We start from the raw sequence: 18,706 nt of genomic DNA, 5'->3' as shown, positions 1-18,706 counted from the left end.
GGTAGATAGACTCAGGTCAGACCAATCAGCTTCTCTTTTGAGAATATGAACTGAGACATGGTGACTTCCTGATTTGGTAATTTGACTGTTTTCAAGTGTTAAAATGTTAGTGTCTAAGACTGACTGGAACAAGGGAGAAAGGGAGATTTGGGGTGGCCACGTTTTGTGAAAGAGATTGGAGAAGTAGAGGAAGCCAGTGCATGGGGCTGGGGGTGGGGGGGAAGAATGATACGATGAGAACAGAGTCGTAGAGAAATCCTGAAGGTTTTCTGGATCCTGGCTCAAGGCCCTTCCTAGGACCCAGTGGGATTCACATTCTTGGAGACATCCTTTTATCATTGAAATAAATGCCCCTGTTCCGCTCAAGCTTGTGCTACCTGGTAGCTGTCCGTTGTAAGAAATGACCCCCCCCTGCCCTTGTATGGTAGGGGCCCTAAATGAAGCTAGAGGTATTTCTGACAGAACATTCTGGAGCAATTTAGGTCTGTCCCTACTAATACGTACTGAATGGGATACTTAACAGGGAGCCCACACAGATGCAGGCTGATTCTGGAAGGCAGATCCCAGGGCCTCCCTTTGGGAGTTTCTTGCAGTCTTGCAGCCCCCTTACACAGCTGTCTGTGACAATCAGATGTGAAACTGATAAGCAGGAAAAGCAGAATGTTGCATCAGAACTCCTGGACCCACAGGGAAGGGCTGAAATCCTGACCATCCCTTGGTGTGCCTACTTCTCTGCCCCTGGTTAATGGGGCAGGTGGAGGGAGGAAGCACCACAGATCAAACACCACCCATTTGTCCCCCACCCCCAATCTAGGGACTGTCAGGTGAAGGCTGGCTGTCTCTATAGCAAAAGCCCTCAACTGCAGGCAGTGAGGATGGGCGTGGGGGCTCAGTCCTGGATCCCCTCCATTCTTCACGCCCTTGCTTCTGTAAAAGGAAAATTATCCCAAACCTGGACTGAGACCAAACGTTTCTGCACGAATCTCTTTCTGGAAAGAAATGGACATTTCTCATAAAATGCTTAAGCTTCCTCTTATGAAATTTAATAGCATTGAGATTTATACTTCGAAGCTAGTTTTCTACCCACCCTTTTGAGGGTCATCTGTCAGTCAAGAGCATAGTAAACTTTTACTGAACATTCTTTTCTTTTCAATCATTCTTGTCCTGTAGACTGTGTCTAATAGGATAGAAGCCAAAAAGTGGTCACCTTGCCCCAGGTGGGGTGGGGTGGGTGGGGGTATATTGCCTGGGAAGGAGGCCCAAGGGAGCTTTCTGGCGTGCTGAAAATGTTCAAAAGTTCATCAAGTTGTACACTAAAGATTGTGCAATTTACTCTATAGAGGTGGTACTGTATTAAAAAGTCAATTTTTTGAAATCTTTCCTACTAAATATGAATCTTTGAATTAGCCTCCCAGAGGATCCACACTTGCAGCAAGATTGTAATACAATTTTGACATAGGCTTGCAACAAAACTATCTGAAAAGTTTCCTTTTAACACTCCCCTCTAAACTTCAGGGCCCTTTTCCTCTTCCTCCCCAAAGGGAACACTCTGTCTGGGTGAGAACTTGTTGCTTTTTTTTCTTTTTTTTTTTTTTAAGATTTTATTTTATTTATTTGAAACAGAGAGAGAGAGAAAAAGAGAGAGCACAAGAGGGGGTAGGGTGAGAGGGAGAAGCAGACTCCCTGCCGAGCAGGGAGCCTGATGCAGGACTTGATCCCAGGACTCCGGGATTATGACCTGAGCTGAAGGCAGTCGCTTAACCAACTGAGCCACCCAGGAGCCCAATAACTTGTTGCTTTTGCCTTCCCAGAATCCTTTCCCCCATTTTCTGGTTCCAATACTCATTTTTCCTTTGGGAAACACTCTTGCCTGTGGTCTAAGAGGAACAGTCAATCAAAGCTCTAAGGGGGCGGGCACAAGACCCAATTAGGCCAATCAGAAGCTTTAGCCTGGGAATCTGACTCTGAATCTGGCCCTCAATAGCCCTCAATAGGGCAGTAAACTGAACTTCCAGGCCATCTGTTTCCTCCTGCGTCCTGGAGTTGTAGCTCTTTCCGAAGCCTGATTCTTTCTTACCTTCCACTCTGTAAGTTGCTTCCTTCCCCCCAAATTGCTTCTTTGCTAAAGCTAACCAGGATTGAGTTCCCTACAACCAAGGCAACCACATGATCATGTAGGCTGCCCAAAAAGGAACTTTGTTCTTGCAGGAGACACACTTCAGTTGTGTGCAGAGCATACAACCTTAGCATGGGTCCCAGAGCACTTTTTTTTTTCCTGGAACAAATGCTTAATTAGAAGAAAAACTAGGGCATGGGCATGAACTAGGGCTCTCCCTGGTAAACTGGGACATGCTGTCTGTCACCTTACACCTTGACCACTCAAAGATCCATCTAAGTTGACAGGCCCAAGTGCGATGTCCTGTGTTGAGTCACACATCCAGCTTCAGGCTCCGCTGCTAGTGGCGCCTTTCCTCAATTCCTCTAAGCTTCAGTTTTGCAAACAAGCTCCTGGTGTCCCAGGAAGGTGCTAGCGGGTCATGGGAATAACACAGCCTCAGTTGTCATTATTTATGTTGGAGCAATGATGATATCTGATCTTAGAAACTTCCAACTTTTCTTCTTGATTAATGAAAACATTCTTAGCAAATGGTTTTGCCATAGGACCACACTAAGCCACCTTTTTCTCATCTGTGAAACGGTCACGATAATACAATAATACTGACGTTTGTTGCAAGGTTAGAGATAACTGTATGTGCCCAGCCCATTGTCTGACATACCGTATACTGTTGCTAAGACTTGTGTTTCACATTTTAATATCTCTACAATTGACCTGCATCCTGTGATGAATGGTAGGTGGTTTATTTACAGGTTTTATTTTTAACTTATTGATTCATAAAATAATGGTACATCTTAAGATCCATGCTGTCTTAGAGTCAATAAAACATAGTAGATGCTTGATACATTAATTACTATCATGAATTTTTAACAACAAATTCTTTTTTTTTTTTTTTAGGTTTTTCATTTATTTGAGAGGGAGCACAAAGGGAGAGGGAGAAGCAGACTCCTCACTGAGCCAGATGCAGGGCTCAATCCATCCCAGGACTCTGGGATTATGACCTGAGCCAAAGGCAGATGCTTAATTGACTGAACCACCCAGGTGCCCCTAAATTCTTACTTTGATAATTTTATCAAAGCCATACATGTGTGTATCAATTCTATAAGACTTGTTATCAAAATCAGCAGTATGCCTACCCCTTCCGCCCCAGGCAACCACTTTCACCTTTCAGCTGATTCTTCTGATATTTATCACCAAATGTCACAGCTTACATTGCTTTTGTTTTGGGGGTTTGTTTTAGACATTCCTGACTGGCTTCCTACAAAGGAAGGTAAGAATTGAACTGTAACCGTCCCTACTTCCACCATAGAAAACACTCCCTGACCCCAGTCCTCCAAATATTCATATTGTGACTTTATTTGTGTGGTAATTAGTAAATGGCACTCACTAAGCTTGAGCTCAGCCATACACTCAACTATTATTTTGCCCTTTCTGGAAAATGTTTATAGTTAACAATCGCCTGAGGAGAAAAATGTGTCTAGTTCCTATGAATTCGTACCTAACTCAATTTCAGATTGTCCATCCTTGCCACATAGACATGAAAGGTATTCTATTGCTTCAGTTTCTTGAAGACATTTCTCCCAAAGCCCCTTATCAGGCCATACACTTTTTTTTAAGTAAACTCTACTCTCAATATGGGGCTCAAATTCAGGACCCTGAGATCAAGAGTTGCATGCTCTACCAACTGAGCCAACCAGGCACCCCAACAGGACTATAAACTCTAAGTTGAAGGCAAGGCCACCATGTTGGGAATCATCCTTCACCCTTGGGGGTCTGATTTCACTTCAATCTGGTGCTGGACCCCATGCATTTCTTGTTATTCCCACACACTAGCCTTCCTTTGGTAGAGCAAACCTTCCAGTGTCTTCTGGAGAAAGAGTACATGAAATATTAATTTTGTTGAGAATTTATAGGTCTGAAAATGTCTTTAGTCTATCCTTATACTTGAAAATAGTTTAGGCATATGAATGTATGTTAAGGGCATTTTCCCCAGAATTTAGAAGGCATCATCTTCCAACTTCCAATGTTACTCTTGAGAGGATGTCTGATGTCATTCTGATTCACGATCCTTTGTATGAAACTGGTTCTTTCCTTCTGGAAGCTGCCAGGATCCTTTGTCCTTGGTGTTCTGAAATTTCATGAAGATGAATCTTGGCATAGGCCTCATTTTATACATTGTGTTAGGTAGTCATGGGCCCTGTTATTCTGGAAAACATACATCCTTCAGTTCCAAGAAATATTCTTGAATTTTTTTTTTTTTTAAGAGTCTCCCCTCTACTCTGTCAAACTCCTAAGTTAGGCTCTTAGATTAAAATTTTTTTCTTTAATTAAGACTGTTACACTTTTTTCCCCAGTAGATACTACTTAATATTAAGAGCTCCAACTCTCTAGAATTTAGTTTATAATTGGGAAAACTGAAAATGTACATTAAGTCAGAAAGAAGTGTGTAGGAAGAAAAGCAAGTGGATGTTTCAAATGGCTCATTAAAGGAAAATACCAGACCCAGTCCTAACCAGACTTAGGAGTTCCTTTTGGTAACCTGAAATACTTGTAAGTACGTCAAGGTAGAAGGAAAGAAACTAAACCTTTCTGGAACCCTCACTGTATTACAGTGAAAGTATTTGCTTATTGCTAAATGATTTGTATACTGGTAGGACTGAGTTCACTTCTTTAAATTTTAATTAACACATGGCAAATATAATTCAGTAAAAATGACAATGATATCTACATGCAAGTTCAATTTCTATTAAAAGCCTGTATGAAAATCTATCTATGAAAATAAGATCTTAGAACTCTGGTCCCAGATTTTAAATGGCCAAGGGAAAGATCATTAAAAAACCGCACATACAGGGGCACCTGGAGGGCTCAGTTGGAAAAGCATGTGACTGTTGGCTTTGGAGTTGTGAGTTCAAGCCCTGTGTGGGGTATAGAGGTTACCTAAAGATAAAATCTTTAAAAAACAAAACAAAAACTATACATATCTAATCTTAGGCTGTTCTTACCTAATTTCTCCGCAAAAGTGGTAACATTTTAAGTGTTTCATTATAGAAGAGCGTACAGCTCAGTCTGCCTGTTCCTCTGACATCTAGAATTTTCTCTCGCATTTTTCATCTTTTTGGGTTTTTTTGTTGATGTGGGAAACAAAGGCAGAGGGAAGTGTAGATAAAATTAAATGCCCTTATAACCTGCAGACCATTGACAAATACTTGAGGCAGGCAGAGTATAATGGTTCCTCCAGAAAGCTCCCAACTGTCTTAATGTTCCTTGCTAGAGGGAAAAACAACCTTGGGTTGACAATAGCAAGACCTCCGTATCCTCTGAGTCTTCTTTAGCAGATGAAAATCCGTTTGGAACTTCCCTTATCCTTACTTCCCCCAACCCCAAAGTGTATAATCAGTTGCTCCTCACAATCCCTGGGCGGAAGCAGCTCTGTCCCCAGGCTTTAATAAAATCACTTTTTTTTTTTTTTTCCCACCGAAGACATCTCAGGGATCCTCTCTTGGCCTTCAGCTCTGGACTCCAACAGCACTACTCCCAAAAACGACATCGTTGGTGTTCTACTTCCTGGGAGATCTCTTCCATTATTTTCCAACCCTTTAATTAAGTTATTCATTTCTGTAAGAATATACCCAATTTACAAGAGCTCTTTTGTTGTGTGAATTTTTAGAATTGCATCTGTTCTTTTTGTGGATGCAAAATTTTTTAAAGATTTTTATTAAATTTTTTTGTTATGTTAATCATCATACATTACATCATTAGTTTTTTTTTTTAAGATTTTATTTATTTATTCATGAGAGACAGAGAAAGAGAGAGAGGCAGAGGGAGAAGCAGGCTCCCAAGGAGCAGTGAGCCTGATGTGGGACTCGATCCCAGGACCCTGGGATCATGACCCGAGCCGAAGGCAGACGCTTAACCATCTGAGCCACCCCCGCGCCCTACATCATTAGTTTTTGATGTAGTGTTCCATGATTCATTGTGCATAACACCCAGTGTTCCACGCAGAATGTGCCCTCTTTAATACCCATCACCAGGCAAACCCATCCCCCCACCCCCCTCCCTTCTAGAACCCTCAGTTTGTTTTTCAGAGTCCATCATAAGATTTTTAAGTAATCTCTACGCTCAACATGGGGCTCATAACCACAACCCCAAGATGAAGAGTGCCTCGCTCCACCCACTGAGCCAGCCAGGACTCCTGTAGTATCTTTTTTTTTTTTAAGATTTTATTTATTTTAGAGAGAGCATGAGCGGGAGGGGCAGAGATAGAGAGAGAGAATGTCAAGCGGACTCCACACTGAGCCTGGAACCTGACGTGGGTCTCGACCTCAGGACCCTCTGTTGATCTCCCAGGACTCTGAAATCATGACCTGAGCTGAAACCAGGAGTCAGATGCTTAACCGACTGCGCCACCCAGGCACCCCACCCCTGCAATATCTTAGCTAAGGAAATTAACCATAGCTTTTTGTTTCTTCAGGTTTCCTTCTTCCTACATTTTGTTTGCTCCAAGATAGTTTCTTCTGTTGGTTTGTTCTAGTGTCTTTTGTATGAAATGCTTATGGATCCTTACATAGGGATCTTTGATTGGCTATTCAAGTTTAAGAATGGGGCTCTAGGGGCACCTGAGTGGCTCAGATGGTTAAGCGTCTGCTTAGACTCAGGTCACCATCTCCAGGTCCTGGGATTGAGCCCCACATCGGGCTCCCAGTTCAGCAGGGAGCCTGCTTCTCCCTCTACCTCTGCCTCTCCCCCTGCTTGTACTCTCCATCTCGCTCTCTCTTAAATAAATCAATCTTAAAAAAAAAAAAAAAAAAGGAAGAAGAAGAAGAATGGGGCTCTAAAAGGTGTGGGAATTCCTGTGGATGTGGGTGGGGTTGGGTGGCTGAGGTCTTTCCAGTGAGGTGCTCCCTGCAGCCAGTTTCATTAGGAGGAAGGACATTTTAAGTAGTTCATCACAGATTCTCTAGGGGTTTCTCCAGTTGTCTGCCTTCTGCCAGGAGGGTCAAAGTCAAGCTGCCAACGTCTGGCAGCACAGGAGGGAAAAGGCGGCTGGTGAAGCCTCTAGAACCAATATGGAAACTTCCCCTTAACCTTCTTTTCTGTAGAGTAGCTGGACTCTTTACTGGCCTGGCCTCCCAGGCTTCTGCAGGGTGATGGACCAGCAGCCGACTGGCTACATGGGGAGGTGAGCTGGTCTAGTAGTCTGATACTTTAAGTCTTTCAACTGACCCTGTATTTTTAGCCCCATTTCACTTCCCCTTCCCTTCCAGAGGTTCCTGGTGCCAATGCGTCAGCCTTTGGGGGCAGCGGGGTTCTCAGTGCTAATTCAACTATGATCCCTCTGCTCTCTAGCCTCATAAGCTTCTGCCATTAAGAAGATCTCTTTCCTGTCATTTCAGTGGGGCCTCAGGAGCCAATGGACCTAAGCGTGTGACTTCAATGTACTATGCTTATGTTCAAATTTCTTTAAGTTAAAAAAGCATTAGTTTGAAACCAAACGATCATACCAGTGACCAAGATTTTCTTAAGCTCTGGATCACACAGCATCTTTAACATGCATTATCTTCTTTGTGGCAGATGACAACTCCAACATACAAAGATTACCCTTTGTTTTATGGATGAGAAAAATCAGGAAAAAAAAAGAGGTTCACATACTTTAAAGCAAAAGGACAGCATAAGGCCAAATCTAGACAAATTTTTTTTAAAAAATTAGAATTTATTAGAAATATTAAAAATCAGGGGAACTTGCATTAACAAAAAATTTCAGCAGCTCTTGAAAGATTGGAAAATGGGGTGACATGGCGCCCACGCACTTCCCGGGGTGACAATCACTTGGAGCTGAATCCCAGCTGCTCCTTTCAGATGGGGCCTGGGCCCCCCACCACCCAGCTGCTTCATCCAGGCAGCCTCCGTCCCTTGTTACTAGGAGGCATTTGAATTTGAGACCGGAAAGAAAGAAACCACTTTATTTTAAAAGACGATATGGAACTGAATACATATGCAAAAATAAATTGGTAACACAGGACTCTCCTTTGGGCCCCACCCAGGGTCCACCTCGTCTAGATTAAATGGTTACCTTGAGACTAGAAACAGGACTAAAGGGCACAAATCCATGCGGAGAATATGTATATTTTGTCTCCTTCCCCCCCCCCCAACAAGTTGCGTATGCCTTTGGAAACGTGTCGATTTGTAAATCATGTCCAGTACAGCAGACAAATGTGCTGGGATGAAAGGAAATCACTAAGATAATGAGGGCACTTTATCGGGCTTGGTTCCCCCAGTTTGCATTTAATGATGAATTCCCACAATGCCTCAGGGGAGGGGAGGCGCAGGGATATTCAGATGCCCTGGGGTTGGGATTTTTTTTTTTTTCATTCTTACATCCTTTATGGATGTAAGTCTGCTTTAAAAAAAAAAAGAAAAGGAAACAACAAAACAATAGCAAACCTGAAAGGGACATGACACTCTAGTCTAATTTTAAATTTTATCCCTGGGATCCTCAGCTTTCAAATCCTAGCTGCAGCTAGCTGCTAACCTGCACGGTCACTGTGAGAGTCTGCCTTTCAAAACCTTGGTTTCTCCATCTATGTCAGAAGGTACGGGACTATATCCCAGACTCTGCTGATCTCTTGGACCTCCACCTGCTACTTGCCCTTGAAGATGGTCTCTGATGTCTTCCCAATTGGGCTGGAATGTCCTGGGGTTCTTTGTCTTTTGTTTTTGCATGCCCAGAATCTGTGAAAAAAAAGATGCTCTAACCAGCTTTAGCAGGCACAAAACTAGGTTTTGAAGGTAGCATAAGCTCTCCTACTGGCTCAGAAAGATCTCAGCATCTTGCAGATTATTTGACTTCCACTGGTCCTCAATAAGCATTTGCTTAGCTCTCTATCCAAGCCATCACAGCCCCCTGGAAGAGAAGCTGGCTGAGTTAAGGCCATGGAGGTGGGTGGGTTGGAACTGGAGGACTGACATTGCCAGTCAATTCAGACAACAAATCATTAAGTGGCTGGAAGACTCAGAGCCACAGATCAGGTGCTGTGACTAGGGTTGGCTCTCCATTTGCTCACACATTTTTCGAGTGCTCACTCTGCTAAGGCACTGTGTTTTTGAGCACTGAAAGCTGAAAAACTGAGATAGCTTTTGCCTTCAGGACATACTGTAGAAACCCTTACTCAAGAATTAGAGTCTGTAAGCTACTGCCTAGGCAGGCTGTTTTTGTAAATAAAGTTTTATTGGAACATCAGCCAAGCTCATTCATTTAAGTACGGTTCCTGGGTGTTTCTTCACTACAACAGCAGGGCTGAGTAGTTACAACAGAGACCCCAGGACCTACAAAGCCTACAATATTTACTATCTGGCCCTTTACTGGAGGTAAGAGATAAGTCACAATCAAGCTGCTTCTCGAGTACATTAACCATATGCAATTTAACTATATGCACTGCTTTAAAACACACAAACAAAAAACCTAACGCAAGCCAACTTCTTGACTGGGTAAAGGATTTTTTCTAAGGGTAATTCTGAGCCCGCTTGATTTTTTCCCCTAGTGCACACTCTGAACTTTGGAACCAAAGGTTCAAATGCTGGCACAGGTTCACAATTCCACAGCACTTAACAGTAATGTGTTGAAAGAGCTGTTATAATGGACAGATAAGAATGGTTTGTATGTCACATTCTGCTTTTGTTTTGTTTTCTTTTCTTTTTTTTGTTTTGTTTTGTTTTCATTTTTAAACACAGAAAGGCTGCTTTAGCACTTGGGCTTGATCAAAGCAGTGTTTTCTTTGCCTTGACACACCAGGTGAAATCATACTGATATTAAATCTTATTCCTTTTAAAGGGAAAGCTCATTAAATACAGAGCCACAGCCTGGCCCTAGGGAAACTACTGGAATTAATGAGTGCTTATAGTCCTTGCCCTCTCATCCTCAAACATCTTAGATAAATCTCAAGGGGCTGCTGCTGAAATGGTACTGCTGCAATTTACAAGAAAAGCAGCCCAGCTTCAAGCAGCAAATGGCAAGGACAGGGGGTGGGGAACAGAGCCTACATACGAAGGTCAGATCCTAAGAAAACACAGAGGGACACTGTACAAAGATACTTCAGTTACACTATGGATGCTGCCACTGAGATGTGAAGTATATGTCGGCTTGGAGGAAAGGCTCCAAATCCAAATTGCTGTTCTTACATGTAAAAGGTTTGAGGCGCACCCACTTCCACACTAGCTGATGGAGAAGTTAGAGGTAGTAAATGTGTGTATACAAAAAAAATTAAACCTGTTTTATAAAGCCCACTGTAGAAAGCATGCTAAAAAAAACGGAATTTGGCTGTATTTCAGAAAATCAGTTGCATTCGGGAAGGAAATTAAACTACAAGATTAGCAAACGGTCGGTGTGCAGGCCTTTGCCAACAGCGGAAAGGGGCCTGCGTACCCTGCAATCTCACATCTACAGAAGGATGCCATCATGCTTCCAAATGCTCTGAAAAGTAAGGCTTTGCACTAAGTCATGATAATACACATCCCATAGAAAGCTAATGTGCAACTCTACCTTCCTCATCACAACTCAGGAAACAAGTTCTGTGGGCCTGAGATTTCATTTCAGTACAGCCTGAAAAAGCTGGTGAGCCAAGCCCAAAGCCCTATTTTTTTATCCATAGCAGAGAAGCACGTTCTTAGATCTCATGACCAAAAAAAAAAAAAAAAAAAAAAAAAAAAGCTCAAAACGATATGTTGGTTCACTGGGCTGCTTTTTCAATCCCCACTCCCCAAGATGCTGCCCTAAGGGACAGCTGTAGCGTCTTCGTCAATAGCAAAGACATTTTCAAGAGTCAAAAAGCGAAATACAAAAGTTGATGTACAACACACTAAAAATACTTGCCCTTCCCCGCCAAAAAAAAAAACCCTAAATAAGTCAGTAAGTCTTCTTCCCACCCCCACCCCCGCCCCCATGTCTTAGCCCTTTTGCTTGGGACTGGCCGGCAGCGATTTTCCTGGCAAGCTACTCCTCCATCTGCGCCCAGGCCTCCTCCGCCTTCTGGTAGTACTGGTTGGCCAGCCGGCCCTTCATGGCTTCCATCGCTGCCTCGGCTGCCTGTGTGTACAAGTCACCTGAAGAAGAGCAAAGTGGGGCACAGAGAGGTGAACCACCTGTTGTTTTGCCAGCCCCGTGTCCCCCGACCCCTCCCTGGGAACAGCACACTAAGATTCCTTTAAAGACCCAAACTACTCCTTATCCCCTCACCCTGCGTGGAACCTGGGTGGGCACGTGATTCAAGCCTGGCCAATCAAAGCACCCTTCCCATTCGCACCAGGCCTTAGGAATTCCACTGATAGCCAATCAGACATCCAGACTTAAGCACAGCCAATCAGAGTAAGCCACCTCCATGAGCTCAGTGATTAGTTTAGTGGTGGGCGGGGGATTCCATTTGAGCCAATGAGAATCAGACTGAGGATTTTTACAAGACTCATCGAGGGGAAAGTATGAAAGGGGAAGAAATAAAGATTATAAACAGCCTCGTGTCAGTTCTGGAGAGGTTTTGCTTCCAAGAAAATCTGTGCAACGTGTACAAAAACACTTGGTTTTCAGAGTTTTTTTGGACTTAGAAATTTCAAATAAGGGATTATAGAATTGTATTATTATTTGCTTAGGTTTTTTTTTATATACCACCTTTAAAAATTGTTTTTAAACTTTTAAATTTAGGCCTGTCCTACAAAATCAGGAGTAACAAAAAATGTGTGTGTGTGTGTGTGTGTGTGTATAAAACGTGCAGATCAACTGATGAATGGATAAACAAAATGTGGTATATCTATATGATGGAATATCATTTGGTAATAAAAAGGAATGACGCACTGATACCCATTATAACATGGGTGAACCCTGAAAACATGACACTAAGTGAAAGAAGCCAGATACAAAAGGCCACATATTGTATGATTCCATTTATATGAAACATCTAGAACAAGAAAATCCATACAGACAGGCAGTAGGTTGGTGGTTGCCAGGGTTAGAAAGAAGGGGAGAGGGGGAGTCACCGCTAACAGGTGATGGAAATGTTCTGAAATTAGATAGTGGGGATGGCTGCACAACATGATGAATACACTAAAAGCCACTGAACCATACACTTAAAAATGGTGACTTTTATGGAGTGAAAACGTCAGTTCAATTTTTAAAACTGCTGAAATACCAAACTCCTAACATGTAACCATCAAGATAAAAATGTTCATCTGCATATCAGCTCCATAAAGCTCCCTCCTAAGCCAGCACCATGTGGGCACACAGAGCCAGGAGGAATCTTTCTCCTCTCCAATGAAAGAAGAGACTCCAACTTGCGTCTTGCTGTAATTCCCTCTGAGACAGGAATTATGTCCCTCCCGGCCCAGCCCTGCCCGCCCCCAGGGGCAGGTCAGTCAGGCCCTACCTGATCTCTGCGGGTCCTTCTCCAGCCCGCAGCCGCCGGTGAACAGCATCTCAGCCTCCCTGGCCAGCAGCGTGTACCGAGGCTCATCTTGCATCCCATCATACTCACCGCCCTCGTCACAGTCTGTCATCTCCAGGGCTGTGCTGTACCAGTGCAGAGCCTCTGGCCAGTCTTGGGACCTTCCAGGACATACAAAAGACAAGTTAGAGGTTTCCATGGCAACAGGCAGGAGGGCGGAGGCCCGTGAGCAGGAGGGACAAGTCAGGGATCCCAGGGGGGCCACCACCTATGATTCACGACCCATAGTACCCAATGCTACCATATCTAAGGGGTGCCATTCACATTGTAGATTTATATATTAAGATAGCAGTCAAGTAGCTTTCCCTAGCAAGATTGGTATATTACACAATTTTCCAACAGATGATGTAGAGTATCTTGAGGAAGGGGGCATTTTTTTTAGTTTGTACAAAATCACTCTATGGGCTAGCATTAGCAGTAGCTGGGACACCAGCCAATCCGCCCTATGACTAAGCAGGAGAAGAGGTGGGTGGGGGAACCCTTTGCCAAGGCCTCTAGAACCATCCAAGCTAACAGCAGTCACTCAGCCCCATCTTCTGCTCTGCCTGTGCTGGCCAGCTCTGCCTCTCCTTCGAGCACAACATAGAGCTCTCCCCAGAATAGCGGGCTTCTCTCTCGGGCTCTGCCCCTCTACCCTCAACTCTTTTTCCCTACTATAGCACATGAACGGCCAAGCCCCCAAGGGCAGACCAGGTTCCATTGACATCCGAACAACACGAAATAAGAGCAAACAGGGCAGCGGGCTCTTTTTCTTGGAGTGTGCTAACTAAGCATGTGAGTACCTATTTATAGCACATCAGGAAAGAGAGATGCAGATAAGAAAGTCTATGGGCCTCGTGAAATGTTCCAGGAGCCACAGCTCCAATGACTTGCTGGCCTCTCCTCTGAGGCCCTACCTGAGCTGGTTCCACCTGTCTTCACTCCCATTAACCTCCCTCCATGCCAGACTGGCTGGGCCCCCTTCTCTACCCTGAACATGCCAGACCCTGTCTGCCCCTTGGCCTTTGCACCTGCTGCTCCCTCCGCTTGGAGCATTCACTCTTTGTCTTTCCATACCTGACTCCTCATCCCCCCAACCTCAGCTCATATGTCACCTCTTCAGAGGCACCACTTCCAAACACCCCATTTCCTACAATCACCTCAATCTGTAATTCTCCTGTTTACTTAATCACTTGTTTATCATGGTTTCTCCTGGCTAGGACGTAAGCTCCAAGAAGGCGGGAACTTTGCTTTGTCCACTGCTGCATTCCCAGGGCCTGGCAAATAGCTCAGCCTCCCTCAATGTCTGCTGAAGGAATAAACGTAAACACGTGGCTGGCTGGCATGGGGTTCAGGAGATAACACTGATTCCATTTTATTTCATAGAAAGGGCAAATCATTTGAAAATTATCGGTGACATACCCAACAAACTAGGGTTTTAACGGTGGACTGGAAGCCGCTATACTACGTGAGCTCACTCTTCAGCTTTGACCCTCCCCGGTCTAGAAGGGCAAAGCAGAAGTGCCCCAAACGCATTACACGGGAAAGAGGAGAAAGGGCCTAATCTCTCCCTGCCCACCCCCACCCGACTCTACACCCAGTGGTCAGGGTGCCCACCCTGCCTCGGAATTTCCAGTGACTTTTCCTTCCCGTGTTAAGTGGTAACTTCTGAGAAGGCTGAAACCACATAAATGCAAATTTGGGCCTACATAGGGCCCTGCCTTACCCAGAGCTGGCCCTTAATTAACGCGCCCTGAATGGAAGAGGCTGGAACTGCTTGGAATGAGGAAGAAGAATAAGAAAATGACTATAGTGGAAGCTATAAAAGAAAATTGTGATAGATTTAACTACACGAATATTAAAAAACCAGTTCCCCCAAACCCAGTAACAATGGTCATCGAGTGGAGTATGTGCCTCCCCTCCCCCACAGTGATCACAGCCATCCCTGAAAAATAGGTTTGTTTTTTTTTTTAAAGAGAAGCACATGCCTTAATATTAAAAAATTCTTAATGGGGTGCCTGGGTGGCTCAGTTGGTTAAGCGTCTGCTCTGGGCTCGGGTCATGATCTCAGGGTCCTGGGATCGAGCCCCGCATCGGGCTCTCTGCTCGGCGGGGAGTCTGCTTCTCCCCCTGCTTGTGCTCTCTCTCAAATAAATAAATAAATAAAATCTAAAAAAAATTTTTTAACAAATCAAAACCAAAACAAAACACTGTCATCTCGAATAAAACGTAAACAAAAGGCATGAGGAGAAAACACACAGAGCAAAGGCTTCCTAAGGACCTTGGAGACAAATCTTCAGTGCCCAGCTCCAGCATGCCAGGCTCCCCCACTGCAATCAATGGGAGCCATACATGTTGGCATTTGACCTGACATAATAGTCTCATGCCTTTTTTGTTCACCTCCTCTCCATGCCAGTATAGCTGAGTCCACTGAGAAGCAGGCCAGTGCATAGTACACTGGAGGAGAGGGGAGAAGACCCGGGATTTGGCCCCATCGCTTGCTAGCTATCTGACCACAGGCAAGTCCCTTCACTTCTCAGAACAAGCTGAGTCACCCATATATACTGGGGCTAAAAAGACCTGCCCTATCTGTGGCAGAGAGAAGCGCTGGTTCATTCATTCATCTAGTAAGCCAGGCCCCGCCATAAGCGCTGGGATTACAGAGATGCAGGAGACCCAGTTCTTGCTCTCAGTGAGATAAAATCACAGATATGTGAAGGTACAGTCCAAGTTGAAGGGGGCATTATTGTCATATAGTAGATATCTGGTCAGTTTTTGGGCTGCGTGATATGTAGTACAGGAAGGATGTCACATAGCGAGACATTTTAGACACTGAGAGCTGGATATGACACAGTGACAGTCCTTACATTCCCTAAACCCGGGGGTGGGGTGGGGGAGATGAAACCTTGACCCAAAGAGGCGGGAAGTTCCAGGCTGCTCCAACCCTGTAGATGTGGACAATGAACATGCCCACCCTGCTCCCGTCCATAAAGCCATGGGTTCCTGAGGACAGGAGGGGTAGCTGGGACCCAGTGGGAGCCACAGGCCTGAGCAATGGGTCCCATGACCAGTTCAATTCCCCCAAATGATCTCCACTGTTGGGACCTCTGGGACTTCCCACTGGCTAAGCCAAGGAGATGAGGTGAAGCTGGGCCACCCTCTCTTCCTCCCCCTGCAGAAACCAGTCCTGGCCCCTCAGCCTGAGGGGACAGCTAGAAAAGTGCCTGCACCTGAGGAGTCATAGCCTCCAGGAGACTCAGAACCATGCTGGAACTCACACCAGGCCTGAGTCACCGCTGGAGCTCACTTCACTCCCTCCTCTCCCTCTCAGAAGTGAAAAATAATAAAAATAAAAGTAGAGGGGCGCCTGCGTGGCTCAGTCAGTTAAGCAACCGACTCTTGATTTCGGCTCAGGCCACAATCTTAGGGTCATGGGATCAAGCCCTGCGTTGGGCTCCACACTCAGCAGGGCGTCTGAGATTCTCTCTCTCCCTCTCCTTCTGCCCCTCCCCCCCAAAATAAATAAATAAATAAATAAATAAATAAATAAATAAAATAAGTAAAAGTTTCTTTAAAAAATAATAAATAAAAATAAAAGTAGAAAGAGGAAACTAAAATTACCCTTAATCCTACCCTCGAGGGACAACCACTCTGGATCAAAAGCAAATCTTTGCACATAATGGCTAAGAGGTCCCTCATTTATCTCACACTGAATCTGCCAAGCACAGTGAGAATTACAGGCATCATCTCAATTAACCCTCACACAACCACCCTGGGATACAAGTTCTTTAATTATTCCCATTCCGCACTGTGAAGAGACTGAGACCAGGGAGGTGAATTATCTTGCCCACAGTAGGGGACTGGGACTGGGGGAGCCGAGCCCGGAACCCGGGTCTGTGTTGATACTGAGGGGAAACCCCACCTGCAGCCCAAGATCCCACAGCTCTACCTGAGCGACAACCACAGTACCTGTCTGGGCTGAGGTTCTGGCCCGTGTCAAAAGCCCGAGCCACCAGGATCATGGACTGTCTGTCGCCAGCTTCAGCTGCCTTCAGTAAGTATTTGAATCCTTTGGTTTTATTCTCTTCTGTCTCCTGTCAATACAAACCAAAGAGGGGGAGAGAGACAGAGATGAGGCAGGGAGGAATGGAAGCTTAGCCCACTCTTTTTTTTTTTTCTAAGATTTTATTTACTTGAGAGAGAGAACACACAGAGAGAAAGGGGGAGAAGCAGGTTCCCCACTGGGCAGGAAGCCCAATGTGGAACTCGATCCCAGGACCCCGAGATCATGACCTGAGCCGAGGGCAGACGCTTAACCGACTGAGCCACCTGGGCATCCCCAGCTTAGCCCACTCTTGCTCACTATACCCCATCTCCTCTGATTCCTCCAGAAAGCCACATCATCTCCTGTCTCCAGTAGGGCTCCCCACTTCCATTATTTAAAAAGTTCTTATTTTTATTTTTTAATTTAAAAAGTTTTTAACAGCTTTATGGAGATATAATTTACATACTGTACAATTCATCCATTTAAACCCACAATTCAGTGAGTTTTAGTATATTCACAGAATGTGCAACTATCACCATTACCAATTTCAGAATATTTTCATCAGCCCAAGAAGAAACCAAAACACCATACCCCTCCACCGTCACCTCCCAAATGCCCCATCCCACCCAGCCCTAAGTAACCACTAGCCTACTTTCTGTCTCTAGAAATTTCTCTATTCTGGACACTTTGTATAAATGCAATCATATATTACCTGGTCTACTGTAACTAGCTTCTTTAACTTAGCATAAAGGTTTTAATGTATCAGTGCTTTGTTAATTTTATGGCCAAATAACAGTCCATTGTATGGATATACCACATTTGATTCATCAGTTGGTGGATGTCTGGATTGTTTCCACTTTTTGGCTATTGTGAATAATGCTGCTATGAACATCTGTTACAAGTTTTCATGCAGTTGTGTGTTTATTTTCTCTTTTCCTTTTTTTTTAAAAGATTTTATTTATTTAATTGACAGAGAGAGAGAAAGAGAGAGAGAGAGAGACAGCATGAGAGGGAACACAAGCAGGGGGTGTGGGAGAGGGAGAAGCAGGCTTCCGGCCGAGCAGGGACCCTGATACGGGGCTCGATCCCAGGCCCCTGGGATCATGACCTGAGCCGAAGGCAGACGCTTAACCAACTGATACACCCGGGTACCTGTGTGTTTATATTCTCTTGGATAGATACTAGGAGTAGAATTGCTGGGTCATATGTAACTCTATGCCTAGACGTTGGAGGTGCTGCCCAACTGTTTCCCACCGTGGCCGTACCATCTTACATTCCCACCAACACTGGCCATTCCTACCTGCTCCATGCTGCTCCCCCAAGATCCTTTCCATCGAAGAAGCCATAGAGACGCTTTTCAAGACCAAGTCAGGTCACAGTACTCTATCAAAAGCAGCTCTATGGCTTCTTACCTCACTTAGAGACAAATCCCAAACCCTCGTATCAGCCCACGAGGCCCTTCTCAACCTTTGGGCTTCCAGAAGACTACCAGCTGTCCCTATATCCATTCTCCTCTGCCATATTTTTGCCAGCACATGGCTGACCAGCTAAAGACTACATTTCTCAGCCTCCCCTGTAGCCAGAACCTGTATCGTAACACGAGAGTTCTATCCAGCCCCTCTGTCACACTCCGTCATATTTTTTCCCCAGCATATTAGAACAATGCCCGGCACAGGAAGTGCTCAATAAAGGCTAGTTATTTTTAATTCTGTTGGAAAGATTCTTATTTGTTAATTACGGTCTGTACTACAACCTTCCCCACCCGAAAAGTTTGCTCCATGAGAGCAGGAACCTAGGACAGTGCCAAGTGTAGGAGACTGAGACTCTCAAAAACATGTACCAGGGGCGCCTGGCTGGCTCAGTCTTTTAAGCGTCTGCCTTTGGCTCAGGTCCTGATCCCAGGATCCCAGGGCCCTGGGATCGAGCCCCACATCGGGCTCCCCATTTGGCAGGAAGCCTGCTTCTCCCTCTCCCACTCCCCCTGCTAGTGTTCCCTCTCTCACTGTGTCTCTGTCAAATAAATAAATAAAATCTTAAAAAAAAAAGAAAAACCCATGTGCCGAATAAATGAATGTCTTAGCA

General features: G+C 44.7%; 1 protein-coding gene across 1 annotated transcript in view; it reads right to left on the bottom strand.

Annotated features, from left to right (window-relative positions):
* Nucleotides 1–8,060: 8,060 nt before the first annotated feature.
* Nucleotides 8,061–18,706, bottom strand: part of EEF2K (eukaryotic elongation factor 2 kinase) — a 59,196-nt gene continuing 48,550 nt past the window's right edge. The window contains exons 16-18 of the mRNA XM_025855372.1: nucleotides 16,549–16,673; nucleotides 12,523–12,701; nucleotides 8,061–11,212 (exon numbers count right to left, since the gene is read on the bottom strand). Coding sequence (XP_025711157.1) covers nucleotides 11,103–11,212; nucleotides 12,523–12,701; nucleotides 16,549–16,673 — 414 coding nt within the window. The 3' untranslated portion in view covers nucleotides 8,061–11,102. The remainder of the gene's footprint in view (nucleotides 11,213–12,522; nucleotides 12,702–16,548; nucleotides 16,674–18,706) is intronic.

The sequence above is a fragment of the Callorhinus ursinus genome, unplaced genomic scaffold (assembly GCF_003265705.2).
Source record: "Callorhinus ursinus isolate GAN/ISIS: 27379988/994484 unplaced genomic scaffold, GSC_fseal_2.0 scaffold85, whole genome shotgun sequence".
Taxonomy (NCBI): Eukaryota; Metazoa; Chordata; class Mammalia; order Carnivora; family Otariidae; genus Callorhinus; species Callorhinus ursinus.
The sequence above is the reverse complement of the archived record's forward strand: the minus strand, read 5'-3'. Positions and strand labels throughout refer to the sequence as shown.